Source organism: Gymnodraco acuticeps, unplaced genomic scaffold, assembly GCF_902827175.1.
Source record: "Gymnodraco acuticeps unplaced genomic scaffold, fGymAcu1.1, whole genome shotgun sequence".
NCBI lineage: Eukaryota > Metazoa > Chordata > Actinopteri > Perciformes > Bathydraconidae > Gymnodraco > Gymnodraco acuticeps.
The window spans coordinates 1889-29258 of NW_022991039.1; the positions used below are offsets into that span (position 1 = coordinate 1889).

General features: G+C 46.8%; 1 protein-coding gene across 3 annotated transcripts; it reads left to right on the plus strand.

Annotated features, from left to right (window-relative positions):
- Positions 1-27370, plus strand: LOC117559797 (PHD finger protein 21A-like). 3 transcript variants are annotated; one of them, XM_034236457.1, is made up of 7 exons: positions 1-48; positions 558-647; positions 4916-4948; positions 5140-5205; positions 9374-9481; positions 14016-14194; positions 14673-15251. In XM_034236457.1, exons 1-7 carry the CDS (start codon positions 7-9, stop codon positions 15127-15129), a joined length of 975 nt encoding a protein of 324 aa, XP_034092348.1. In that variant the 5' UTR covers positions 1-6; the 3' UTR covers positions 15130-15251. The 3 variants fall into 3 exon arrangements, with proteins under 3 accessions (XP_034092348.1, XP_034092350.1, XP_034092349.1); XM_034236459.1 differs by lacking the exons at positions 14016-14194; positions 14673-15251 and adding an exon at positions 26869-27370; XM_034236458.1 differs by lacking the exons at positions 14016-14194; positions 14673-15251 and adding an exon at positions 26815-27368.

Here is a 27370-nt window from a genome sequence, read left to right on the forward strand (position 1 = left end):
ACTTTAATGCTTCAGTTGGATGGTTTTCCTACTGGAGACGCTGTTAAGGTAAACTGAAGATACTGTGACCTTGTTTGACCTTCAAGGTGAATTATGACTGTCAGCATCACACAGGAAGTCCTTATAGGGCCGTACCTCAGGCTGCCATGGCGTGTGTGTGTATAATGTGTGTGTGTGTGTGTGTGTGTGTGTGTGTGTGTGTGTGTGTGTGTGTGTGTGTGTGTGTGTGTGATGTGTGTGTGTGTGTGTGTGTGTGTGTGTGTGTGTGTGTGTGTGTGTGTGTGTGTGTGTGTGTGTGTGTGTGTGTGTGTGTGTGTGTGTGTGTGTGTGTGTGTGTGTGTGTGTGTGTGTGTGTGTGTGGTGTGTGTGTGTGTGTGTGTGTGTGTGTGTGTGTGTGTGTGTGTGTGTGTGTGTGTGTGTGTGTGTGTGGTGTGTGTGTGTGTGTGTGTGTGTGTGTGTGTGTGTGTGTGTGTGTGTGTGTGTGTGTGTGTGTGTGTGTGTGTGTGTGTGTGTGTGTGTGTGTGTGTGTGTGTGTGTGTGTGTGTGTGTGTGTGTAGGCTGATCGATCAGCTGGCAGACTGACTGGATCTATGATGGAGCTGCAGACGCTACAGGAGGCTCTGAAGGTGGAGATCCAGATCCATCAGGTACACAAACACAAACTATAGAAAATATACATTAAACATAACAATAACAAGATATAAAGCAAGTTATTATATACACATAAGTATGTGAGAGATGGAATATTAAACTGAATCATATTCTATTCCCATGTATATCGACTTCTTGCACTATTTTTTATTTGTATTTTGGTATCGATGGAGGAGCTCAGGTCAGAAGAATGTCACTGCCATTTCTACCCTGTAGCTGCTGAGCATCTGATGAGAACACCTCTGACCTCTGAGTAGGGATGGGTATCGAGAACCGGTACTAAGTCAATACCAGTACCTGATTGGATGGTATCGGTATACCGTTAAGCCGCTGGACAAACGGCGCTGCTATCGGTATGTGTGTTACGTCTACTTCCTTAGTTTAACTTTGAACCATTCTGGTTGGTTGGGAACCCTCATCCCGTGCGATGTATCCGGTTTGAGACCCCTCTGATTGGCCACTGTAAATGCCACTCGTCATCTCTCTCAACAGCACTCTTATTATTGTTGTGAGACTCCCGCAGGCATGGCGGACAGAGCGAAGCCATCGAAGGTCTGGGTGCACTTCAAAACATGTAGTGGCGATAGTGCAAGGTGCAATGTATGTACTCAATGAGTTGCTTGTAAAGAGGGAAACACGAGCAACTTCATGAAGCATTTGCAAACGAGACACTCATTGAATCTAAAACGGAGCAGCGTCTTCGGCAGCCTAACGATGTGGCTGCTAGCGATAGTGCTAATAGTGCTAGCGGGCTTCAGCCGCGCCGCCATGTGTAAATGTGACCTGAGCGAAGGCTCGCAGGCAGGTTAGCTGCTGCGCACGGGTAATATGTTTTGTTTACCTGAGTGCAGTCTTGCAGGCACATCGCCTTGTCTTGTTTGTTTGTTAACACTGACAGTGTATTGATGTGAGCTCCTACACCTATAATAATGTGGCCTTTCATTGAATGCTTTATAAACCAGTTAAACTCACAGATGTCATTGTGAATTGGAAAACTGCATTTAAATGTTGTTAAAGGTCAACGTTTCAATGGTTCAGCAATTGTTGGTCGTTTTCTAGGAATTGACATATTTTAAGCTCAAATACTTTGTTCTACGTTTAAACCTTCAGACAGTTTGACGTGTTTCAGTTCAGCACATCATTCATTTTGTGATGATTTAAAAGTACAATCCAGAATAATATACGCACTCGCCTTTATCTTTTTGCCATCTTAGCCTTTTGACCAATTCCTTCAATTCCCAATCACAGTTTTGCATGATGTCACTGTAGGCCAATGTTTGAAGGGTCTCTTGTCGAGCTAGGTTGTCCATTTGAAATGTCTGGATGAAGATGTAACTGATTTACTCTTTTCATCCTCTGTCTGAGGGAAACCCCAAAAGCATGACCGGGCGAGCCAGGCCTCTTTAAGTTATTTTATTTATTTGTGTCTGCTTTGAGAAGCTAATGTAAGTTATACACAGGGCTGCACATAACTGGTGCGCAGGTGCGCATGCGCACCTCTGCCAAAAAAAGAGCACCGGGTCATTTGAAAAAAGGCGCATTTGCGCACCAACATGGAGAGAGAAAGAGAGGAGAGAGAGAAAGAGAGAAGAGGAGAGAAAAGAGAGAAGGGAAAAGAGAGGAGAGAGAGAAAGATATTTGCAAGTTGCATATGAACTCAGGGCCGGCCCGTAGCACTGGCGTTATAGATGTTCGCCTAGGGCGCCAGATCTGGGGAGGCGCTGCGCTGGCAGCTCTGGGAGGGAAAAAAAACATTTTTGACCGTTGGGGCTCATCCTAATTTTCGGCCTTGATGTAACAACATTCATAATTAAGTAAATGTAACACCCTTTTCATCCCGGTTACACGTTTCATTTGCCCTGTACGATGGGCGCTGTAAGTGATGAAAATGGGGGATGTTGGCTTATCTGGCGCCCGCAGCTCACAGCCAAAGTGCGAGTGAGCGAGGGAGAGAGGGAGGGTGCACCGGTACCAGCGCTGTTGTTAGAATTAGAATATGGTGCTAGCTGCTCTAACGGATATAAGAAGAAGATGTTTCTACAATGATGTGGAGGGAGAGTCCTCTCCAGTCAGACTGAGAGGCTGATAACTACAGCTCAGTGAGGTAAAGGACTCTTAGTGTTTAGATAGTTCACTTTAGTCTAAGTTATCTCAGTGGGTCTCAAACGTTTTGATCACAATTTATGTAAACACATATTTCCAAGGCACTCCTTTATAATTATTGGGATAAACAGGTTTTAAATCATTCCAATGTATACTATAGGACAGTAAACAAAACATATCCTTTAAAACTGGAAAGATTAAAAAAAAATGCATAAATAAATAAATGTTAAGGTAAAATAAGATATGAATGAACAACACAAATAAAATAAGTTACATTCATTTGTTATTGACTATGGTAGGTTATTGGTTATGTTCACATACTTATTTGATTACATCCACTTGTCTAAGATGACAACAGAGACTTTCGACCCAAACCCAGCTGTTGACTTGTGGATGCAAGCAGCTAATCACAGACTCAACCAGAGAGAAAGAAGTAGGCCTACATCATCAGCTACCATGTCTGACAGAGAGGAAGACAGTGAGGAGGACAGTCAGGAGGGGAGTGATGACAGCTTGTAGGATTACTGCTCGTGCTAATGTTGTCTTGTGTTCACCTCTGCATGTGTGTTCTGTGTTCACCTCTGCATGTGTGTTCTGTGTTCACCTCTGCATGTGTGTTCTGTGTTCACCTCTGCATGTGTGTTCAGTGCCGTGTGTCTGGCAAATAAAGTCAAGACCCCCTCAAAAGTTACGGTTTATTTCATTTTAAGGATGAGCACCAAGCAACATCTCCAGGTGCTCCTTTGAGAACCAGGGCAAAAAAGTTATGTGCACCCCTGGTTATACAGTTATTTCTGCAAGAAAATTACAACAAAATGACTGTTTAATCTTCACATCTTGTATTCATGTCTATAATTTTGAGCACCAAATTATTGAAAAGTATCGATAAGAATATCGAAAAATACCGATAAGCAGTATCGATAAAATCCTAACGATACCCATCCCTATCTCTAAGTGAATCTTCATGTTAGTTAGCTCTGTGGCCAGCAGGTGTCACTGTGCTCTGTGGCCAGCAGGTGTCACTGTGCTCTGTGGCCAGCAGGTGTCACTGTGCTCTGTGGCCAGCAGGTGTCACTGTGCTCTGTGGCCAGCAGGTGTCACTGTGCTCTGTGGCCAGCAGGTGTCACTGTGCTGTGTGGCCAGCAGGTGTCACTGTGCTGTGTGGCCAGCAGGTGTCACTGTGCTGTGTGGCCAGCAGTTGTCACTGTGCTCTGTGGCCAGCAGGTGTCACTGTGCTGTGTGGCCAGCAGGTGTCACTGTGCTGTGTGGCCAGCAGTTGTCACTGTGCTCTGTGGCCAGCAGTTGTCACTGTGCTCTGTGGCCAGCAGGTGTCACTGTGCTCTGTGGCCAGCAGGTGTCACTGTGCTCTGTGGCCAGCAGGTGTCACTGTGTTCTGTGACTAGCAGGTGTCACTGTGCTGTGTGGCCAGCAGGTGTCACTGTGCTGTGTGGCCAGCAGGTGTCACTGTGCTCTGTGGCCAGCAGGTGTCACTGTGCCGTGTGGCCAGCAGGTGTCACTGTGCCGTGTGGCCAGCAGGTGTCACTGTGCTCTGTGGCCAGCAGGTGTCACTGTGATCTGTGGCCAGCAGGTGTCACTGTGCTCTGTGGCCAGCAGGGGTCACTGTGCCGTGTGGCCAGCAGGGGTCACTGTGCCGTGTGGCCAGCAGGTGTCACTGTGCCGTGTGGCCAGCAGGTGTCACTGTGCCGTGTGGCCAGCAGGTGTCACTGTGCCGTGTGGCCAGCAGGTGTCACTGTGCTCAGCAGGTGTCACTGTGCTCAGCAGGTGTCACTGTGCTCAGCAGGTGTCACTGTGCTCTGTGGTCAGCAGGTGTCACTGTGCTCAGCAGGTGTCTCTGTGCTCAGCAGGTGTCACTGTGCTCAGCAGGTGTCACTGTGCTCTGTGGTCAGCAGGTGTCACTGTGCTCTGTGGTCAGCAGGTGTCACTGTGCCGTGTGGCCAGCAGGTGTCACTGTGCCGTGTGGCCAGCAGGTGTCACTGTGCTCAGCAGGTGTCACTGTGCTCTGTGGTCAGCAGGTGTCACTGTGCTCTGTGGTCAGCAGGTGTCACTGTGCTCTGTGGTCAGCAGGTGTCACTGTGCCGTGTGGCCAGCAGGTGTCACTGTGCTCTGTGTGTTTCCTGACTGTCTCCTTCTTCTTCTGCAGAAACTGGTGTCCCAGATGAAGCAGGACCCTCAGGTAAGACATATGATATGTTACCCCCCCCCCCCCCACATGTTACCCCCCCCACATGTTCCCCCCCCACATGTTACCCCCCCCCTTGTTACCCCCCCATGTTACCCCTCTAACGTGCTTGTTATAATTGCAGTTATTTAAACTCATGAGAGAATCAGAGTTTAGAGCGTGTCGTGTTTTTGACTCTCTTTCAGAACGCAGATCTGAAGAAGCAGCTCCACGAACTGCAGGCTAACATCACAGCACTCAGCGAGAAGCAGGTACACACACACACACACACACACACACACACACACACACACACACACGCACACACAGTCCTCTCAAAATTCAAAATTATGAGAATGTTGAGATTTTTCGGATTACTTCACAGTTCAAGGTGTTGTCAGAAGTAGTGTTAATTTCGTCAGCTATTTTTTAATTTAGTTTTAGTCTTAGTCCTGTGTTAAATTTCCTTTTTAGTTTTAGTCATATTTACAGGGTTCGTACGGGTGCTTGAAAATGCTTGAAATTTGACGTGGTGTTTTCAAGGTTGGGAAAGTGCTTGAATTTTGGGAATGGTGCTTGAAATTGAGATAAAGTGCTTGAAAATGTAAATACTTTACTTGTACAATAAATTGCTGTCTGACTGAATAGTTCGCTTTTTAGATTAAAATAATTGCTTCGCTTCTACATAAAACAGCTCCGCTGCGGCCTTCCCGCGCTATGCGCGCGACCTGCAAGTGTTTGTGTTGCATGTGACCTGGGCATTCTGATGAGTGATAGATGACTGTGTGCCAGGAGGTTGCCGTTTCAACGAGCGTTGGCTAGCAGAAGACAAATACAAGCCATGGCTAAGACGAGGGTCAAGCCCACGAGTAGCCTCCTGCAAAGTTTGCAACAAATAACGATGCGAGAGTCTGCGCTGACGAGCCACATGAAAGGTACGCCGTAGAAGAGCATTTTAGATTAGGCTAACGTTGCATGTTATGTTTGTTGAAGCTAACGTTAGCGAGCTGAATGGCGAACTCGATTGAGGGCTAATAATAATTGCAGGGGACAATCATTTCAGAGGAGCGTACCTATGTTATGTGCGTTACAGTCGCCATCCTGTGGTGTTCAGAGGATGAAGCACTCACGGCATTTCGTGTTATAGTCACGAAATATAATCTCTTGATTCGACACAGAGCGATTTTGAAAGCAATGTATTTCTACTGGTAGTATGTTTCGTGCCTAAACCAAATGTGACTTGCTCTCTCGAAATCAGTCACATTGACCCGAAGACACATTTTCGTTTGTATTACTGGTCTGGGGGAAGCTCGCGAGTGTGTTTGTGTATTTTTGCGTTTGTGTACCGGGGAAACACTCACAAGAAACACCGGCTGTTGCTTGCTGTGATGTTACATTAGTTCTCTGCTTGTAATTATGCCGAAGCTTCAAAGTTGTATTTATCATCTGAATTTGCCGAAACAAGTTTAATATTCTGAAAGCCAATACTTTGTTTATTTGAAAACAGATGAAAACAAACTGTCTTTTATATAAAATTGAAGTATTATACAAGTAAAACTACATGTTGCTTTAATCCCATGTAATTGTAGAATGAACACAGTCTTCCTTTGAAGATGTATAAGTCAGGTGTCTTGAGTAGCATTACCTACAAATCATTGTACACATTTGTAAATATTATTTTCCACTTGTTACCATTGTGAGGCTATTTCTATGCAGCTCTGCGTGATTTTGTGGCTACAATTCAGACTAATGCACTACCAGAGGTGGAATAAGTACTCAGATATTGTACTTGAGTAAAAGTACAAGTACTCAGATCTTGTAGTAAAAGTAGAAGTACTCAGGTCTTGTACTTGAGTAAAAGTAGAAGTACTCAGATCTTGTACTTGAGTAAAAGTAGAAGTACTCAGATCTTGTACTTGAGTAAAAGTAGAAGTACTCAGGTCTTGTACTTGAGTAAAAGTAGAAGTACTCAGATCTTGTACTTGAGTAAAAGTAGAAGTACTCAGGTCTTGTACTTGAGTAAAAGTAGAAGTACTCAGGTCTTGTACTTGAGTAAAAGTAGAAGTACTCAGATCTTGTACTTGAGTAAAAGTAGAAGTACTCAGGTCTTGTACTTGAGTAAAAGTAGAAGTACTCAGATCTTGTACTTGAGTCAAAGTAGAAGTACTCAGGTCTTGTACTTGAGTAAAAGTAGAAGTACCAGAGTGTAGGAATACTCTGTTACAGTAAAAGTCCTGCAATCAAAATGTTCCTCAAGTGAAAGTAGAAAAGTATGATCATCAAAATATAGTGAAAGTAGCGACAGTAAAAGTAGTCGTTGTGCAGATTGGTCCATTTCAGAATAATATATATGATATGTTTTATAGTGATTGATCATGAAAGTGTTCTCAAAGCTGGTGAAGGTGCAGCTAGTTTGAAGTACTTTGTATACTGCAGGGTAGCTGGTGGATTTACTCCAGGTGGAACTAAAGTCTGATTCAACACTTGATTATATTTCACATCATTCATCCACATCTGTGAAGTAACTAAAAGTATTAAATACATGTAGTGGAGGAAAAGTACACCATGTACCTCTGACTTATGTTCACTTCCAACCTAAAAGTACCTCAAAAATAGTAATCAATAATGTATTGAAAAGTTATTTGGCTGATTGTTTTATATCGGCTCAGCCAGGTTATATGGGAGGCCCAGTCTACGTACAGATCACTCATTTTGAAATATTAAACTTAGTTTTATTTTCTTGAATTTTTCATCCTCGTGTAGAAGGCTATCACGAAACACACATTTGGTTGTTTATAGCATAAAGAACATCTGATTTAATGTGAGGTAGGGAAATAATCATTTGAGTATGTGTATATAAATATGTAATTTACAACAGCTGTAAGATGCTTGAAAAGCTGGAAAATGCACCTTGAAAATGCTTGAAAAGTGCTTGAATTTGACTTTGGAAAAGGTGTAAGAACCCTGTATTTAGTCACCTTCATCCTGTTTTTATTTAGTCAAGATTTAGTCGACTAAAAGTCTGAGCATTTTAGTCTTATTTTGTCTACTTTTTGTCAATGAAAACTGTTGAGTATTCAACAAATATATAAATAAGTATTTAGTCAAACTAGTCTAGCCAAAACCAATAATTTGTCATTTTAGTATATATAAATAAATAGGATTATATCTTGTCCTTATTTGATGAAAAACAGGTTGAATGATTAAGCAGCTTTGCAGAGAGTATCAGGTTTGTGGTGTTTGTACCAGCTGTGTTTTGGCCACATTGCTTCCCTTCTGATGAAACAATGCATTCGCTTTTTTCTCCGCCTCATTGTAGCGAAAATGGGCCCAAATATCACATGGTTTCTTTCTCCCAAGCAGTGGTGGCTTTAGACTTTTCGTTGTCAGTCATTTTGACGGACAGGATCGTAACATTTCCGTCATAATCCATTATTACCCGTCGAGTGCACAATTGATCAATCACTCGCGCTGACGGGGGGGTATTCGGTTAACGCGAGTGCGACCACTGCTCCCAAGCCCTGTTGTTGCCATTTCATTTTCTGTTAAATAAGGTTAGTTAGACCACGAGTTAGACCCGAGTCTTCCTGACAGTTCAGTGTGCCGCTGCCCGGTGTAATTCAAATGTACCGCCGCGCGCAGCACAGACACACAGCTGCTGCCCAGCCGCAGCGCGGACACACAGCTGCTGCCCAGCCGCAGCGCGGACACACAGCTGCTGCCCAGCCGCAGCGCGGACTCACAGCTGCTGCCCAGCCGCAGCGCGGACACACAGCTGCTGCCCAGCCGCAGCGCGGACACACAGCTGCTGCCCAGCCGCAGCGCGGACACACAGCTGCTGCCCAGCCGCAGCGCGGACTCACAGCTGCTGCCCAGCCGCAGCGCGGACACACAGCTGCTGCCCAGCCGCAGCGCGGACACACAGCTGCTGCCCAGCCGCAGCGCGGACTCACAGCTGCTGCCCAGCCGCAGCGCGGACTCACAGCTGCTGCCCAGCCGCAGCGCGGACACACAGCTGCTGCCCAGCCGCAGCGCGGACTCACAGCTGCTGCCCAGCCGCAGCGCGGACACACAGCTGCTGCCCAGCCGCAGCGCGGACACACAGCTGCTGCCCAGCCGCAGCACAGGAAATGGAACTGTTGGGAGAAAAACTGACTATCAGAGATGTAAGGTTTTCTTTGATAATATTTCGTCTCCTCATTTTTCGTCAACGAAAGTAAAGAGAGATTTTGGCATAGTTTTTATTTAGTAAACTACATTTTCGTCTCGTCACTTTTCATCAACGATATTGCATGATGATTTCGTCTCGTCATCGTCTCGTTTTCGTCATGGAAAAAAAGGTCGTTGACGAACATATTTCGTCATTGTTTTAGTCAACGAAATTAACACTAGTCAGAAGTCCTGATGATCTCCTCTCTTCTTCCTCTTCCTCTCCTGCAGAAGAAGGTGGTGGAGCAGCTGAGGAAGGAGCTGATGAAGCAGGAGCCGGAGGGGAAGCTGTACCTCCAGACTCCTGCAGGAGGAGACGTGAAGCAGAGCCCTCAGCAGGTACACACACACACACACACACACACACACACACACACACACACACACACACCACACACACACACACACACACACACACACACACACACACACACACACACACACACACACACCACACACACACACACAGAGAGAGAGATATCACCATGAAACCTCCCCACTTCATGAATGACCTCTTGAGCTTCAACGAAACACAATTGCAACACCAAGCGTCTAAATCAGCACTCAACGAAAACATGCTAACGCTACATTAGCACATAAGTGGCGATAGCGATTTTTCCGACTTCACGCTATCTGCACAAAGCTGAGATTCCACAGACTCCATGGGTGTAAGTGTCATCACTATGCGACCAGAACCCACTGAGCTAGCAGCACAACTTCAGAGCCATAACTCTAAACACATCTTACCTCCTCCTCCTCCTTTCTTCCTCATGCTGCGTAAGCGTCATTCTAACTGACCAATGGTAATGTTTAGATGGATTTATGAACTGCCCCTCGATTCTATTGGCTCTAATGGTTGCAAAGAGGTGTCAATCACCCAAATCGACCAATGGGCTCCAGAAAGGCCCGGACTGGCCATCGGGAGGACCGGGAGGTTTCCCGACGGCCTGGCCTGCTAAGTGTCTGATTCTGCCTCACACAGGGGGACTGGCTGTCTCCATGATGTGGTCTGCCTCACACAGGGGGACTGGCTGTCTCCATGATGTGGTCTGCCTCACACAGGGGGACTGGCTGTCTCCATGATGTGGTCTGCCTCACACAGGGGGACTGGCTGTCTCCATGATGTGGTCTGCCTCACACAGGGGGACTGGCTGTCTCCATGATGTGGTCTGCCTCACACAGGGGGACTGGCTGTCTCCATGATGTGGTCTGCCTCACACAGGGGGACTGGCTGTCTCCATGATGTGGTCTGCCTCACACAGGGGGACTGGCTGTCTCCATGATGTGGTCTGCCTCACACAGGGGGACTGGCTGTCTCCATGATGTGGTCTGCCTCACACAGGGGGACTGGCTGTCTCCATGATGTGGTCTGCCTCACACAGGGGGACTGGCTGTCTCCATGATGTGGTCTGCCTCACACAGGGGGACTGGCTGTCTCCATGATGTGGTCTGCCTCACACAGGGGGACTGGCTGTCTCCATGATGTGGTCTGCCTCACACAGGGGGACTGGCTGTCTCCATGATGTGATGTGGTCTGCCTCACACAGGGGGACTGGCTGTCTACATGATGTGGTCTGCCTCACACAGGGGGACTGGCTGTCTCCATGATGTGGTCTGCCTCACACAGGGGGACTGGCTGTCTCCATGATGTGGTCTGCCTCACACAGGGGGACTGGCTGTCTCCATGATGTGGTCTGCCTCACAGAGGGGGACTGGCTGTCTCCATGATGTGGTCTGCCTCACACAGGGGGACTGGCTGTCTCCATGATGTGGTCTGCCTCACACAGGGGGACTGGCTGTCTCCATGATGTGGTCTGCCTCACAGGGTGACTGGCTGTCTCCATGATGTGGCCTGCCTCACACAGGGGGACTGGCTGTCTACATGATGTGGCCGGCCTCACACAGGGGGACTGGCTGTCTCCATGATGTGGCCTGCCTCACACAGGGGGACTGGCTGTCTACATGATGTGGTCTGCCTCACAGGGGGACTGGCTGTCTACATGATGTGGCCTGCCTCACAGGGGGACTGGCTGTCTACATGATGTGGTCTGCCTCACAGGGGGACTGGCTGTCTACATGATGTGGCCTGCCTCACAGGGGGACTGGCTGTCTACATGATGTGGTCTGCCTCACAGGGGGACTGGCTGTCTACATGATGTGGCCGGCCTCACAGGGGGACTGGCTGTCTACATGATGTGGCCTGCCTCACACAGGGGGACTGGCTGTCTACATGATGTGGCCTGCCTCACAGGGGGACTGGCTGTCTACATGATGTGGTCTGCCTCACAGGGGGACTGGCTGTCTACATGATGTGGCCGGCCTCACAGGGGGACTGGCTGTCTACATGATGTGGCCGGCCTCACACAGGGGGACTGGCTGTCTACATGATGTGGTCTGCCTCACAGGGTGACTGGCTGTCTACATGATGTGGTCTGCCTCACAGGGGGACTGGCTGTCTACATGATGTGGTCTGCCTCACAGGGTGACTGGCTGTCTACATGATGTGGCCTGCCTCACAGGGGGACTGGCTGTCTACATGATGTGGTCTGCCTCACAGGGGGACTGGCTGTCTACATGATGTGGTCTGCCTCACAGGGGGACTGGCTGTCTACATGATGTGGTCTGCCTCACAGGGGGACTGGCTGTCTACATGATGTGGTCTGCCTCACAGGGGGACTGGCTGTCTACATGATGTGGCCTGCCGACATGGCCACTTTCATACAGATCATACTAATGCCCTCGATTGGTCTCTGTGTGTCATTCAAGCTCGGGTGTGTGTATGTGTGGCGTGAGCAAGAGAGAAAGCGCGCGCACCGGTTACGTGTATTGTTGTTGTTAGCATCTGGTGCTAGCTAGCTGCGCTAACGGATATAAGGAGCTGTTTCAACAACAAGGTGGAGGAGAGTCCTCTGCTGTCAGACTGAGAGACTGATAACTACAGCTCAGGTGAGGTAAAGGACTCTCTGAGTGCTTAGATAGTTAACTTAGTCTAAGTTCTCAGTGGGTCCCAAACGGTTTGGTCACCATTTATGTAAACACATATTTCCAATTGAGGGGGGAGTGATTAGTGAAATATGCATGAATAACAAAAAAAAGAAAAGTTAACTAGGTGAAAAAAGGTAAGAAAACTTTTTAAACGGGTTGAGAGCTAAAACTAGTCTTTGCTGCTGCCTCAAAGAGGAGCAGGAGGGAGAGGAGCAGGAGGGAGAGGGGCAGGAGGGAGAGGCTGATTCAGGAGCACAGACACACTCACTCACTATAAATGAACCAAAAACAAATAAATATATAAGTTTCAATGTTTTTTCATATTGGATATGTTATTGTGATTTTATGATTATTTAAATGTATACAGTTCTGTTTCGTGTGGGTGTTTCCATAGATCTAGTCTCGTCTCTTTATTTCCTCCTCAAAGTGCACCAGATTGATGCATTTAAGGGTGCGTTCACACCTGCCTTGTATAGTCCAGTTGAATCGAACCCTGGTGCGTTTAGCCGCTTGGTGCGGTTCGTTTGGGTCGGTGTGAACGCAGTCCTCTGAAGTGAACTAAACAACCGGACTCTGGTCCGCTAAAATAGGTGGTCTCGGAGCGCTTGCTAGTGAACTCTGGAGCGGTTCATTGCTGGTGTGAACGCAGTCCGCACCAAAACATAGGAAGCGTAGTATTTACGTGTCAAGAACGCGGATATCTTCAAAATCTTTAGCGAAAGAGTCTTTCAAGACATCCGCGGTTGTTTAGTTAAAGAGTGAAGCAGAATGAAGTGTTGAACAGTGAAAAGTAAAAATGCTCCGTCAGCTACATAAAAGTAAGGACACCTGTCGTCGGTGAAACGCCCTCCTGACTGCAGAACGTCTCTCATTATGTTATAATGTTTTTTAATGGACGTTGTCTGATGATATAATCATATGTGCGGTCCGCTAGTGTCTGTTGATCTCCAGATTAACAGCAGCATGAGAATAACCTGCCGAAAGTGCCGATGCACCATGGCGGAGGCTTCGGTAGAAATTGCCAGGATTTGCGTTTTTACCCCCTTAATGTCTGACCAATGGTTGAACAGCATTTCCGTGCAAATGACTTGTGTTTAAAGTTTATAGTCCGTTTGAGTTTTGCCGTGTGAACGCCAACCGAACGTTCTGAGAAATGAAACAATGCAACAAACTGTCGTCTGGTGCGCACCAGAGAGCAGACTATTAGGTGTGAATGAGATCTAAGTCCAACATTTAAAAAAAAAAAAAATCTTACCGGGGGAGCATGCCCCCGGACCCCCCTATAGGATTTGAGGTTCACTCCCACTTAAAATATGTTCACATGAATAGGTTCCTAAATAGATTTGCACATTTTTTAAAATAGTAACCCATGTCCATATGTTTATTTTTGGGTAGTAGATTTAAATTAGAGGGCTATCACTATGGGCAGCAACGCTGTAAATATTGACAAATAAATCCAGCAAAATGCCACAAAAAACTGGTAGTGGCCAGGCTGGGTGTAATTCCCGGCCTGACTTATTGTCCCAGTCCGGCCCTGGCGGCTCCAGAGGTCCGGCCCTGGCGGCTCCAGAGGTCCGGCCCTGGCGGCTCCAGAGGTCCGGCCCTGGCGGCTCCAGAGGTCCGGCCCTGGCGGCTCCAGAGGTCCGGCCCTGGCGGCTCCAGAGGTCCGGCCCTGGCGGCTCCAGAGGTCCGGCCCTGGCGGCTCCAGAGGTCCGGCCCTGGCGGCTCCAGAGGTCCGGCCCTGGCGGCTCCAGAGGTCCGGCCCTGGCAGCTCCAGAGGTCCGGCCCTGCTGGCTCCAGAGGTACGGCCCTGCGTGGAGAATCAGAACGCACAGCACAGTGATTTCTTTGCATTTAGGAATTGTTATTTACTCTTTTGCCAAATAAGCACATTGCCAAGCTGGCAGGCAGAAAGCAGAGCCCTGAGGAGGTACTGGTCGTTCTGGCTGAAGATATCGGGGCAGACATTTATCTGGTCGACTCAGCGTCGGACGGCGAGGACCTCCTGCAGCCGGAGCGACGCCCGCACAGCCGGCACTCACATCATGATGTTCCACCAGTGGAAAGGTACGTCATCTCTTTGGTCCATTACTTATTGATCTGGTGTAAGACAGGGGGGTGCAAACTGTTTTCACGAGGGCCACGTACAGAAAGATATACGAAGGGCTGGGCCGCTCATAGAGATTTATCACCTTGTACGTTAAGTCAGCTAAATGATTCTTGATACATGAATATGCTTTGAGAAACAAACAGCTCTCCAGAGGGTTTGCTTTATCTTGTTGGCATCCCTTAAAACAGTCATTATAATAACATGAAATAGGAAGGGACGTCATCTCTCTCTTTTTATCGAGTACTTATTCATCGACCCACCTTATTGTCCTGCAGTGAATGAAGTGAACTCACACACTCAAGCTGGATGGTAACTTCCCCAGTACAGGAATCATTTACCTCAACGTCCAGTTAGTGTTACGTCTGTTTGGAGTTACATTTTCAAAAGTATAAGCCAGTGAATTCATCTGTTTGTTTTCCACTTTTGTTTTCACAGTGATGAAGAGTACGATCCTAAAATGGCTTCTGCTCCCACCTCACATCCTCAGCCATCATCTTCCTCACCTGGATCTGAATCACCCAAAGACACGCAGTCCAAAGGAAAAGGGAAAGCCTCTTCAAACCTCATGAAGCGTGTCCGCAGGTCTCCCCGAGGTGGGTCTCCAGCCCTCAGGTGGCGCAGCAGAGAGGAGAAGGACAGAGGACCAGAGCCTCGGAGGTTCATGCCAGCCAGGGTCCCCGGCCCCGCGTTAGACCCCAGCGCACCATCCCCCCCACCGCTCACATGCATGCCCATGTATTATGGGGAAGATGGCACCCAGTCCAGGAGGTACTGCAGGAGGTGCAGAGATGCTGGCTACAAGAGGGTGAAGACACCTGTCTACTGCAGGAAGTGCCAGGTCCCTCTGTGCCTCACTGCCAAGAAGAACTGTTTCACAGAGTGGCACGACTAAGCACTCACATCCAGGATGGTCTGCCAGTGTGTTGTTTTCACCTACCTCTAAAATAGAGTGGATTTCTTTTATATTGTGTTTAATGTTTGAAATAAATCTGCTCCAGTTGCAGTCAAACTTAATTTCCTCTGTATGTTTTTCTGATGAATGGGGAGAGGTATAGAGGTCTGGGTGAATGTTCAAAAGCAGTGTGGTTCCTGAGAAAGGTCAAAGGGCACTGATGGCCCTGATGTACCCAAAGGTGAGTCCGCCTGGACCTGCCTCTGCTAAACCTCTCTAAAGAATGTCAAGTTTCACTACATGAGCATCTATTCTGATATGTTGTGGTTTGGATCCCTAAAGGTTCTGGGCTCCTATCCCATCATTTTGGAGGAAAAGTCAGAACTTTGAGAAAAAATACCAACATATGAACTTTTTTTGTTTTGACTACTTCCATTCTTGAGAGGATCATAAATACATGGATCCTGAGATTGAAGCTCAAGCCGGGGACCAGGAAGAGTTTCCTAACAAATATATATTTGTGTTTCAAAGGTGTCCTATCATGCAAAAGTCACTTTCTGATGTCTGCTCTACATCACCATGTATCCCCGGAGTGTCCCCGGTGTGTCAGGAGACTCACTAAGTGATGTCTCCTCTACATCGCCATGTGTCCCCGGTGTGTCCCCGGTGTGTCAGGAGACTCACTAAGTAGGGGTTTCACAACTACCAATATTTACTAGTCGACACGTTTTTCAAAATAGCAGTCGACTAGTCGTTACGTCATAATAAAGACACACAAAGAGAGGTGTACAACTGTATTTTATATCGGAACTCATACAGTTACATTAAACACTGCATTTTAATTTGTGTTACATGGCTGAGCCCACCACCTACGGGAAACATCGATGGGGTCGGGTGCGCTGCCAGAAGGGTGGCAGTGAAAGCGGAGGGTCTCGACGGACCAGACCCGGGCGACAGAAGCTGGCTTTGGGGACGTGGAACGTCACCTCTCTGGGGGGTAAGGAGCCGGAGCTTGTGCGGGAGGTGGAGCGTTACCAGTTGGATCTGGTTGGGCTCACCTCTACGCACAGCGTCGGCTCTGGAACCTTACTTCTGGATAGGGGTTGGACTCTATTCTTCTCCGGAGTTGCTCAAGGTGTGAGGTGCCGGGCGGGTGTGGGGATACTCACAAGTCCCCGGTTAGGTGCTTCGTTGTTGGAGTTTACCCCAGTGGACGAGAGGGTCGCCTCCCTACGCCTGCGGGTTATGGGGGGGAAAACTCTGACTGTTGTGTGTGCTTATGCACCCAACAGCAGTTCAGAGTATACGGCCTTCTTGGAGACCCTGGAAAGGGTCCTGTATGGGGCTCCTGAAGGGGACTCTTTAATCTTGCTGGGAGACTTTAACGCACATGTGGGCAATGATGGAGACACTTGGAGGGGCGTGATTGGGAGGAACGGCCCCCTTGATCTGAACCGGAGTGGTGCTTTGTTACTGGACTTCTGTGCTAGTCATGGATTGGCCATAACAAACACCATGTTCGAACATAAGGATGCTCATAAGTGTACGTGGTACCAGAGCACCCTAGGCAGAAGGTCCATGATCGATTTCGTTATCGTATCATCGGACCTGAGGCCGTATGTTTTGGACACTCGGGTAAAGAGAGGGGCGGAGTTGTCAACTGATCACCATCTGGTGGTGAGTTGGGTCGAGTGGCGGGGGAAGCCTCTGGATAGACCTGGTAAGCCCAAACGTGTAGTTCGGGTGAACTGGGAACGTCTGGAGGAGGCCCAAGTTCAGGAGGCCTTCAACTCACACCTCCGGCGGAGCTTTTCGGGCATTCCTGTGGAGGTTGGGGACATTGAACCAGAGTGGTCGGTGTTCAAAGCCTCTATTGCCGAAGCCGCGGCGGGGAGCTGTGGTCTCAAGGTCCTAGGTGCCTCAAGGGGCGGTAACCCTCGAACCTCCTGGTGGACACCGGTGGTCAGGGTAGCCGTCCGACTGAAGAAGGAGGCCTTCAGGGATTTGTTATCCCGGGGGACTCCCGAGGCAGTTGCAAGGTACCGACAGGCCCGAAGGGCAGCAGCCTCATCCGTGGCCGAGGCAAAGCAGCGGGTGTGGGAGAAGTTCGGAGAAGACATGGAGAAGGACTTTCGGGCGGCACCAAAGTTGTTCTGGAAAACTGTCCGACACCTCAGGAGGGGGAAGCAGGGAACCATCCAAGCTGTGTACAGTAAGGATGGGACGTTGTTGACCTCAACTGATGGAGTGTTAGGGCGTTGGAAGGAACACTTTGAGGAACTCCTGAACCCGACAACTCCGCCCTCTATGTTAGAGGCAGAGCTGGAGTATGACGGGGGATCAACACCAATCTCCCGGGGGGAAGTCACTGAGGTCGTCAAACAACTCCACAGTGGCAAAGCCCCGGGGGTGGATGAGATCCGCCCGGAAATGCTGAAGGCTCTGGGTGTTGAGGGACTGTCATGGTTGACACGTCTCATCAACGTTGCGTGGAAGTCGGAAACAGTACCGAAGGAGTGGCAGACCGGGGTGGTGGTTCCCCTTTTTAAAAAGGGGGATCAGAGGGTGTGTGCCAATTACAGAGGCATCACACTACTCAGCCTCCCCGGGAAAGTTTACTCTAAGGTACTCGAAAGGAGGGTCAGGCCGATTGTCGAACCTCAGATTGAGGAGGAACAATGCGGATTCCGTCCTGGTCGTGGAACGACGGATCAGCTTTTTACTCTCGCAAGGATCCTGGAGGGGGCCTGGGAGTACGCTTATCCGGTCTACATGTGTTTTGTAGACTTGGAGAAGGCGTATGACCGAGTTCCCAGGGAGTTACTGTGGGAGGTGCTGCGGGAGTATGGGGTGAGGGGGTCTCTACTCAGGGCCATCCAATCTCTGTACTCCCAAAGCGAGAGCTGTGTCCGGGTCCTCGGCAGTAAGTCGGACACATTTCCGGTGAGGGTTGGCCTCCGCCAGGGCTGCGCTTTGTCACCAATCCTGTTTGTAATATACATGGATCGGATTTCGAGGCGTAGTCGTGGGGGAGGGGGTCTGCAGTTCGGTGGACTAAGGATTGCACCACTGCTTTTTGCAGATGATGTGGTTCTAATGGCTTCATCGGTCTGCGACCTTCAGCACTCACTGGATCCGTTCGTAACCGAGTGTGAAGCGGCTGGGATGAGGATCAGCACCTCCAAATCTGAGGCCATGGTTCTCAGCAGGAAACCAATGGACTGTCCACTTCAAGTAGGGAATGAGTCCTTACCCCAAGTGAAGGAGTTCAAGTATCTCGGGGTCTTGTTCTCGAGTGAGGGAACAATGGAGCGTGAGATGGGCCGGAGAATCGGAGCAGCGGGAGCGGTACTGCAGTTGCTTTACCGCACCGTTGTGACGAAAAGGGAGCTGAGCCAGAAGGCAAAGCTCTCTGTCTACCGGGCCATTTTCGTTCCTACCCTCACCTATGGTCATGAAGGATGGGTCATGACCGAAAGAACGAGATCGCGGATACAAGCGGCCGAGATGGGTTTTCTCCGCAGGGTGGCTGGTGTCTCCCTTAGGGATAAGGTGAGAAGTTCGGTCATCAGGGAGGGACTCGGAGTTGAGCCGCTCCTCCTTCGCGTCGAAAGGAGCCAGTTGAGGTGGTTCGGGCACCTAGTTAGGATGCCACCTGGGCGCCTCCCTAGGGAGGTGTTCCAGGCACGTCCAGCTGGGAAGAGACCAAGGGGTAGACCTAGGACCAGGTGGAGGGATTATATCTCTTCGCTGGCCTGGGAGCGCCTTGGGATCCCCCAGTCAGAGCTGGTTGATGTCGCCAGGGAAAAGAAAGTTTGGGGCTCTCTGCTGGAACTGCTACCCCCGCGACCCGACCACGGATAAGCGGGAGAAGATGGATGGATGGATGGATGGCTGAGTAAATAACAAACAGTAACTGGACTTAGTAAATAACAAACAGTAACTGGACTCACCAAAATCGACAGCAAAAAACTGTTTACTGAAATGCCACGTAAATCCAGTGCGTGGCACTTTACTCGCTGTCCTCCACGATAACGTCCACCTTTCCAGATTTTTGGTTTGCGTTGAGGAACACCAACGCATCGAAGGAGGCTTGACCGCTTTCGGGTGACAGTGTTGCCTGCCAGGGAAAAAACCCTCTCACTCGGGGTGCCTGTGGCTGGAATAGCCAGGTAGCTCCTCGAAAGCTTGGCTAAACGGGGAACGCGGTGCACGTTTTCTGCCCACCACTCCAGTGGGTTATCCATTGTGGGGATATGCGGTGTCCGCTGGCAGTAAACCCTAGCTCATCATCCGCATCACTGTTGACCCGTTTTTTTGCTGCTCGTCTGCCTCTGTCCTGTGCTGACGCCGGTCCGTTGCTCACTGGTGCTAGCATTACTGCTAGTGCTAGCTGTCGGCAGCGGGTGTCTCATCTTCAGATGGTTGCGCATAGCAGATGTATTTTTGTTGTACTTCAGTACAGCTGTACACAACTGACACTTCACTGTGGAGTTGGTTACATCTTTGTTGAAGTACTGCCATACATAAGAATGTCGGACGTGTTTTGAAGCATTTTGCAGCACCTCGTTTACCTCAATTTTTTTCACAACTAGTTGACTAGGGCCTACAGCGCCGACTAGTGATAAAGGTAGTCGACTAGTCGATTAGTTGGTGAAACCCCTATCACTAAGTGATGTCTTCTCTACATCACCATGTGTCCCCGGTGTGTCAGGAGACTCTCAAAGTGATGTCTCCTCTACATCACCGTGTGACCCGGTGCGTCAGGAGACTCACAAAGTGATGTCCCCTCTACATCACCATGTGTCCACGCTGTGTCCCGGTGTGTCCCCGGTGTGTCCCCCGTGTGTCAGGAGACTCTCAAAGTGTCTGAAATAAACCCCTCTCTCTTCTCCTCCGTACCCACATCTCTAAAAACGGGGAACAACGGAGCTGATCCAGATTTGCTGCGTCATGACGACATTACTAAAATGTGGGCGGGCTTTACCCCCACGGGCCAATCAGAAACGTTGCTGTCAGAAACAATGAGACGTGTTCTGGAAGTAATATGGTCTGTGTTCACATTAGCATGCTAACACTCAGAGCTAACCTGCTGGAGAGAGTGTGTGTGAAGAAGCAGGAAATCAAAAGGAAGTCACCTTGTGGTAAACCTGAGAAAGAGTTTGAGCTCCATCCTGTTTCAGAGAGAATCCTTGATGTGGTTTGGAACATGATATGGAGTTTCATCATGGCAGCATTTAGCTGAGTTTCTGCTGGGAGAGTTCTGAGCAGGCACAAGCTCCCCCTCCTTCTTTTTTTTTTTCAAGCTCAGGACCCAGAATCAGCGTTTCTCTAACAGCTGGAACCGAGGGATATGAGGGATTTCTGAAATGGATGATCTGTTTGGTATTTTGAGCAAAACACTTCAGAGACATGTTTTTTTATGTATTTTTATATATCTGAGATCCATAATTTATGCCTAACAATGATATGAGACCTTAAGTCAAATGTTGTTGCCAATTAATTCCTTGTTGTCATGAATTCTTAAATGTAATATAATATAATGTTACCCCCAATCATCCTGGAAAAAAGTCAATTGGAAAAAAATAAACTGAAGCCGGAGACGAGTGATATTTTTCAACATGTTGAGATTTTCAGAAACATTTTGAGATTTTCAGAAAGAAATCTAAGGTTGCATTTTATGAAGGTAGATATGGTGCAAAATGCGAGAGCGTGTAAAACCCGATGTGAGCACTTGCAGAAAAAAAATCTGAGCTTGTGTGCATACAGTTACACTTGTATAAAATATCCACGTAACTGTGAACCAAATTTGAAGCCACAGAAGAAGAAAAAAAAAAGTGTTGTAGCTTGTAGAAAACAAATGAACTTAGTGATGAAATGTTCACTTGCAGAAAAATATATATTTTTCTAAATATATTTTCCATTACAACTGCAACTTGGTTATTACAACCTCTCAAATCAGTCATTACAACTTGACAAATCTGCTCTGTGGCAGAATACATCCACGAGTCTGCGGCCTTGACTTTTGCTACACTTCTTGCGATAAATGTGTCGCTAAAGTAATTTTCACCTGTAGATGTGGGGGGAGGGAGGGGGGTTGGAGCGAAGGGGCGGAGCTATCAGAACGACGAGGCTCGGGTCAGATGACTGCGGGGCTAACGGTCCGTGTCTTCATGCTTATATATCGGACTATTGTGACTCGCGCTGCGGTTGAAACAGACGGTGCATGCATGCGGTTTTGCGGTAAGTGAAATTCGAGTACTTATTGATGTGTTAATGATTTTAATCAGCTACGTAATGAATGTTAAGGCTTGGGTTAGCGTGTAAGCGAGTGGTAGCTACATCGGTGCTAACGATGCTAATCGTAGCCTCCAAGTTAAAATCATAGACTGTATATATAAAAGTTAAAACGAAATAGACAAATGTTAAGTGGGATAATACTGTAGAACAAACGGCTTCTGTTTGAGGTTGATAAAATAAGATCATCCTTGTAACGTAGAGATATTTTATTATGTAGGTAGAACTATATGCATCGCTAAGGTTAATTTAAATTGGCTATGCTCAAGTATGTAGACAAGCTAATGTTGAAGTAGTGTATGTGAAATCAACCTCACAATAAGATGTGTGTATATTACAATTATTAATGTCATATTTCAAGATGATTACTTAGATATTACAATATGGTTGGTTGAGCTGGAGTTCATTATCGAGCTTACACGTTAACGTCACAGTCGTCTGAAGAACGAACCCAAACCTTGTTGTTTTTATTAATTGCATTACCAAATGGGTATCAAATAAACAGTAAGCATTGGTAACACAACTTCCAAAGTTACAGTAAAATAAAAAGGCCCCTGACTCGGACAATACACAATCCAACATGTTCAACAGAAGAGAATCAGTTATATTGTTTGTACACATGGTACTTTACATATATATCTGTTTGTTTAAGGCAGGGGTGGGGAAATTGCGGCCCTCGGGCCGTATACGGCCCGCGAGACAATTTGGTATGGCCCTCGAGGTAATTGATAAACACACGCAAAAAAGAAAAAAATTAAAGAAATCTAGACCGCAAAAAATTAAACAAGGGAGTGCCTGTTTTTCCTGGCCAAGGTCAGGGTCCTTGAACACAACACGAGCCTAACGTGTCATCACGTGGTATATGTCTCGTCTGACAGGGGTGCAGTTCTGACGGAGAGCAACAGAACGTCGCTCCAGCACTTCGGAAATTGCAGTACCCATAAGGAGCTGTCCACATGCCGCAGTTTCTGCGTGGCTGTGTCTTTAGTTGAAAGCCCAGTGGCGATCTGTGTTGTTATTAGCATCTGGTTAGCTAGCTATGCTAACGAATATAAGAAGCTTTTTCTACTACCAGTGAGGTAAAGGCACATCTTTATATGATCATTATAGTTAAAATAAATCTGCTTACAGTTCTGTTTCATATGGGTGTTGAGAGATGTATCCATAGATCTCTTAATGTTGCTCTCAAAGTGCACCAGATTGATGCTTTTCACTTCAACATTTAAAAAATAATCTTCCCGGGGGAACATGCCCCCAGACCCCCCTAGAGGAGGTGAGGACCCCCCCCCCCCACTTAAATCATGTCCACATGGATAGGAAACTAAATACATTTGCACACATTTTGTGTCCATATCTTTCTGTTTTGGTGGTCATGCCACAACCGTGCACGTGCATGCATGAGTCATGGTAAAATATCTGGATTAAGGGGTTGCGTTTTCTTTGCACACAGCATGAAAGAAAGGCCAAATTAATGCGCTGGGATTTTAGTATTTTTAAGCAGAGGTCAATCATTTGTACGGCCCTCGGAGGATGTCGGAAAAATTGAAATGGCCCTTGAGAGGAAAAAGGTTCCCCACCCCTGGTTTAAGGTTTCCAGGTGATGCAGACAGGCTGGACCAGAGAGTGAGAGACAGAACTGGACTCCTCACAGCAGTGAACTTCAGCTCAGGTACAAAGACTCTTTTTTCATACTGTACAAAGAATCAAGAAAGATATTGGTTTAAATGAATGAAGTATTGACTTGAATACACTGATATACATTCCATTAAACAATACGAAATACTAGATCACCTACACATCAGTGAAGTTGAGGGGTTTTTCCATGCAAAAGGTTACATTTTTAGATATTTAACAATATGATTTTGTCAGCTTTCTAATTTAATGTATTGAAGGCAAAGATATTTAACACATAGTGAGAACTGCTACTATTTATCTCTCAATATTGTCTGTAAAAAACGTGGTAAAAGTGATTCTTTCAGTGAGACAACAGAGCAAGCTTCTACAGTTGCACTACGTTTTGATAACAGTTCAATATTATTTTGATAATAACATATATTTCAATGTTGATGAACTTCATACTGTTCATTCATAATCTGATTGTCTCTGAAGCTCTGTTGAAATAAAAAAAAACATTACAATTACAAAATAATTATATCAACAGCCCCTAAACACACAAACACACCGCTTTCATAAATAACACACTTGTTCTGCAATAATATGTTTTATGTTTCCTGTCATTTTTGTTAGGAAAGGACATGCCTGAAAGACACGACATGTTCTCCTTCTCTGAGGGTCTAGAAGAACATCCAAGAGGAACATTAAAAGCTGATGCTATGAGATTTTAAGACCAGTACAGGACATTCACTAAGAAACTACTTTTATTGTGAAAACACAGTCAGCTGATCGAATGCAGCTATTTCCACATCTACACTCCATCAGCTGATTATTTCTATTTGCCTCACTTTATGAGCTTCACATCACTTGTGCCTTGTACCGCAGAGTTTGCAACGTCACAAATAAATGGGGCCAATCTTCAGTCAGATGTGAATGTGTAATCTAACATGTTCAGTAAGAATAATGGACAAAAGGAATACAAATACAATTTATTGAAATGTGAACCAAAAGTGAATCAAACATGTTTTAAACAAAAAGCACATATGGACAGAAGGTGTAAACCTATTAAATGTATAAGTAAACACATTTAGTCAAATAAAGTGACAGACTAGGCCTGTGCAGTTGGTATCAGCTGGGCTCCTCCATCAGGCCTGGTCCTCCTCGCTGAGGAAAGACCCTCAGTCCTCTCCAAACCAACAGACGTCCATCACACGGAGGTTTCTCCCTGAAGTCTCTGCAGCTCTCTGGACACCACGCTGTCTCAATCCGTCCATCACACAGAGGTTTCTCCCTGAAGTCTCTGCAGCCCTCTGGACACCACGCTGTCTCAATCCGTCCATCACACGGAGGTTTCTCCCTGAAGTCTCTGCAGCCCTCTGTACACCACGCTGTCTCAATCCGTCCATCAGACAGAGGTTTCTCCCTGAAGTCTCTGCAGCTCTCTGGACACCACGCTGTCTCAATCCGTCCATCACACAGAGGTTTCTCCCTGAAGTCTCTGCAGCTCTCTGGACACCACGCTGTCTCAATCCGTCCACACTGAATATGAGAGGGGGAAATGAAAATAATAAATGCTTTAGACAATAAGAAATATAAAGTTGACTGTTGAGTTGCTCAGTTTTTTTAGATGGTCAATACTATTACTGTATAACTAATATCTCAGGTTAAGAGGCACAAATAAAGATTGGTCTGTAAATATATGTTGTCTTTTGAATTGTTTGTCTAAAGTCAAGGATCTAGAACTGGTACTTAGTTTTAATGATACAGTCTGGTTATTATGCTGTTTGGAGGAGGCCTCACAGTTAAGAGCACTAACTAGCTACCATCACATGTACCTTAGCTTGACTTAAATGTATTAAACGTTTAATTAAGTGATGCAAAATATAAATAACTAATGTCATGCAAACGTATTAATATTTGCTTGATTCCAGTGTTGAATTTAGCACAATTGCATACAAACGTGAAGGGATTTTAAGATTCTGAAGTCTTCGTTAGCTAAATAGAAAATAGCATGGATAATTTACAAAGGCTTTAAAAACACAGCAGGAGCCCAAGACAATTATAAAACTTGTCATTATTTCAGTACAGTTCAATTGATTTTATTTTCATAAACGGTTATCAACCGTTAGTGCCAAAGCAGTAGGCTATAATATATTAATTACTGCTGTAGACTACAACCACTTCTTGTTTAGCTAGCATAAACTCAACAAAGCTAGCGTTAGCTGGCTAACTGACGTTATTTTGCCGCTAAACTGCACGATATAAAACGGTGGTCTTCAAAGCGGATTTAATCCTCAATCACAATAATAATATTCAAAGTAATACTGGGCAAGTAATGGGAAAAACGTACCGTTGATTGACGCGCCGCCATGTCAGCGGACTGGTAGCGACACGAACCGTTAGCCCCGCAGTCATCCGGTTCGACCTGACTATGGCTGTGACTGTGTGACTGACCCGAGCCTCGGCGTTCTGATAGCTCCGCCCCTTGGCTCCAACCCCCCTCCTTCCCCCCACATCTACAGGTGAAAATTGTGGCAAGTCAAGGCCGCAGAGTCGTGGATGTATTCTGCCACAGAGCAGATTCGTCAAGTTGTAATGGCTGATTTGAGAGGTTGTAATAACCAAGTTGCAGTTGTAATGGAAAATATATTTTTCTGCAAGTGAACATTTCATCACTAAGTTCATTTGTTTTCTACAAACTACAAAAATGTTTTTCTTCTTCTGTGGCTTCAAATTTGGTTCACAGTTACGTGGATATTTCATACAAGTGTAACTGTATGCACACAAGCTCAGATTTGTTTTCTGCAAGTGCTCACATCAGGTTTTACACGCTCTCGCATTTTGCACCATATCTACCTTCATAGATTCACACCAACCTGTTATAGTCCGGTTGAATCGAACCCTGGTGCGTTTAGCCGCTTGGTGCGGTTCGTTTGGGTCGGTGTGAACGCAGTCCTCTGAAGTGAACTAAACAACCGGACTCTGGTCCGCTAAAATAGGTGGTCTCGGAGCGCTTGCTAGTGAAATCTGGAGCGGTTCATCGCTGGTGTGAACGCAGTCCGCACCAAAACATAGGAAGCGTAGTATTTACGAGTCACAAGAACGCGAATGTATTCAAAATCTTTAGCGAAAGAGTCTTTCAAGACATCCGCGGTTGTTAAAGAGTGAAGCAGAATGAAGTGTTGAACAGTGTAAAGTAAAAATGCTCAGTCAGCTACATAAAAGTAAGAACACCTGTCGTCGGTGAAACGCCCTCCTGACTGCAGAACGTCTCTCATTATGTTACAATGTTTTTTAACGGACGTTGTCTGATCATATAATCATATGTGCGGGCCGCTAGTGTCTGTTGATCTCCAGATTAACAGCAGCATGAGAATAACCTGCCGAAAGTGCCGATGCTCCATGGCGGAGGCTTTGGTAGAAATTGCCGGGATTTGCGTTTTTACCCCTTAATGTCTGACCAATGGTTGAACAGCATTTCCGTGTACATGACTTGTGTTTAAAGTTTATAGTCCGTTTGAGTTTTGCCGTGTGAACGCCAATCGAACCTTCTGAGAAATGAAACAATGCAACAAACTGTCGTCTGGTGCGCACCAGAGAACTATTAGGTGTGAATGAGACCTAAGTGTTGAGATTTTCAGAAGAAAAGTGAAAATGTTGAGATTTTTTGGAAAAAATCAGAATGTTGACATTTTTTGAAAAGTCAACCTGTTGAGATTTTCAGAAAAGTCAAAAATGTTGATATTGTAATGTTGTAATGTTGTCTGTGTTTAGACACTGATGGTGACGCCGCTCCTCACCACTAAGACTCTACCTCTGGTTCTGAAGGCGCTGCCCCCCACTGTCGCCGTGGTAACTGCAGCCATCACCAAACCTGACCTGCAGAGCGTGCCCATCAACCTGCAGGTGGCCGGCAAGTTGACCAATCAGAGCGCAGAGCCTGTGAGGCTGGTGACCAAGAACGCCATGGTGGTAAGCCCTAACCCCTCACCTCACCTGAGTGTTCACAGCTGTCAGGTTTATGATCTGCTGTCAGGGATGCGTCTGTCGGTTTCAAACCCCGTTGAGATTTAACCACTTCCATATAGAGGATATAAAGAGATGTTAACATCGCAGGAGAAATATCACGTCTACTGTCGCTCGGAAATATAATACGCTGTTTATCAGCCCAGAGTTCAGAGGCTTCAGATACTCAGCAGCTACAGGGTAGATCTGGTGAGGAACATCTGAAGCTCCTCCAACAACACAACTTGAATATATATTAGACATAAAACTATAAAAGCAGGGCAAGATAACGCGTTTAGACTAGCACTGAAGAACAGCTGGTACA

What these genes read in the sequence shown, in the direction of transcription:
- LOC117559797 (XM_034236457.1), top strand. Translation starts at nt 7, where the DNA reads ATGCTTCAGTTGGATGGTTTTCCTACTGGAGACGCTGTTAAG. An exon ending in AGATGAAGCAGGACCCTCAG is followed by an intron (nt 4,949 to 5,139) that starts GTAAGACATATG and finishes ACTCTCTTTCAG; the next exon opens with AACGCAGATCTGAAGAAGCA. An exon ending in TGAAGCAGAGCCCTCAGCAG is followed by an intron (nt 9,482 to 14,015) that starts GTACACACACAC and finishes TTGCCAAATAAG; the next exon opens with CACATTGCCAAGCTGGCAGG.